This window comes from Monoraphidium neglectum (genome assembly GCF_000611645.1).
Source record: "Monoraphidium neglectum strain SAG 48.87 unplaced genomic scaffold scaffold05462, whole genome shotgun sequence".
Lineage (NCBI taxonomy): Eukaryota > Viridiplantae > Chlorophyta > Chlorophyceae > Sphaeropleales > Selenastraceae > Monoraphidium > Monoraphidium neglectum.
Genome location: NW_014008168.1, coordinates 1,737 through 3,179, shown reverse-complemented (window position 1 = coordinate 3,179; position 1,443 = coordinate 1,737). Strand labels below are relative to the sequence as shown.

General features: G+C 68.5%; 1 protein-coding gene across 1 annotated transcript; it reads right to left on the bottom strand.

Annotated features, from left to right (window-relative positions):
* Positions 1-190: 190 nt before the first annotated feature.
* Positions 191-1,227, bottom strand: MNEG_15588 (hypothetical protein; the record flags this gene model as incomplete). The annotated part of the gene is made up of 3 exons (XM_014035941.1): positions 191-210; positions 354-474; positions 979-1,227. 3 exons carry the CDS (start codon positions 1,225-1,227, stop codon positions 191-193), a joined length of 390 nt encoding a protein of 129 aa, XP_013891395.1.
* Between the last annotated feature and the right edge of the window lie 216 nt (positions 1,228-1,443).

Here is a 1,443-nt window from a genome sequence, read left to right as displayed (position 1 = left end):
GGCGGGTGGCGCGGCGCAGTAGGTGTGGCGGCGCAGGGGAGCCGGGGGATTATGAGAACGCCCCCCCTTGAGGCCCGGCGGCCGAGACAGGACGGCAGGTTGGGTATCAGGCTGGAAGAGTCGTCGGGCCCCCACTGCATTGTTGTGACCCGAAGATCAGGGCGTCGGCGCGTGCAACGCTTTGAAGGCATCACAAATGTGGCCCCCCCCCTGGAAGTCCCACGCGGCCGGCGGCAGTGGCCCAGCCCCGCGGCGCACGATCGATGCACACCCCCCCACACAAACACACGCCGCGACGGCGCAGGGGCCCCACAGCCGCGCGGCGGAACAATCTGCATGCGCGCGCAGCGCACCCGTGGCGCCGCCGCGGCTGGCGACGCGCGTGAGCTTGTCGGCCGGCACGCGGGCGGTGAGCTTGATGGGGGCGCGGGAGGCAAAGTCCGAGGTTAGGGACACGTACAGGGTGGCGTCGGCCTGCGGCGGCGGGGGTTCGGGAATGGGGTCAGGGCGATGCAGGAGGTGTGAGCTGGGCGGCACTTGTCTTTGTGGCGTGGTTATCAGAGGCTCGGTCGTTGTGAGTGGCGGACACTGCCATGCGTGTGCTGTGCTGTCGGGAGGCTTTGGGGTGGGGGCAGTCCTCAAGCAGGTTGCACTGGAATCGGGGAGAGGGATAGGGCTCCCAAAAGGGAAGTTTGGATGGGGCAGCGGAAAACAACAATATTTCCAAAGGCACGCCTGACTGCGCGCCTCGCGCGGGCGAACGCCAGGCGGCTGTATTGTACGATCTGACCTGGCAGCGCATGGCTGTCCGGCCCAGCCGCCACACATCACACTATGCCGGCAGCATGCATCACACAATTGAGGTCCGCACACATGGTACGTAGCTCCCCCGGACGCCCCCGCACGGCGCTGGCATGGCGCCCGCTTTGTCGCGCGCGCGCGTGCGCGCATGCGCGTGTGCGCGCTTGCTCCGCCCACCACTTGCAGGGCGACGGCCGAGGAGACCTCGGGGTCGGCCTCCAGGAGGACGGACGAAGCGTTGCCGGGGCCGCTGCTGGGCGCAACCAGCACGGTGAAGGGGGCGCAGCTCACGACGCCGGTGAACGCGGGGACCTGCCTGACCGACGCGCCCGGGCGGCCGGCGGCGGTGGCGGCGGGTGACTCCTTCGGGGCCGCGGCGGCGGGCTGGGCGCGCGCCGCACGTGGGGCCGCGGAAAGGGCGAGCATTGCGAGGGAGAGCGCGCAGAGGGCGCGCGGAGGGAGCTTGGAAGCTCTCATTCCGCGTGCTTGTGCGGGTCGGAGACACGGCGTTTCGGAATCAGTTCGAGGTCCGACGACAGTGGAGAACGGATGGCTATATGTATTTCAGAACGAGCTCCGTGGATCGAACATTCTCAGACCTCAATCGCTGCAACAACCAATCGGGGAGTTCACCCTCAGCAG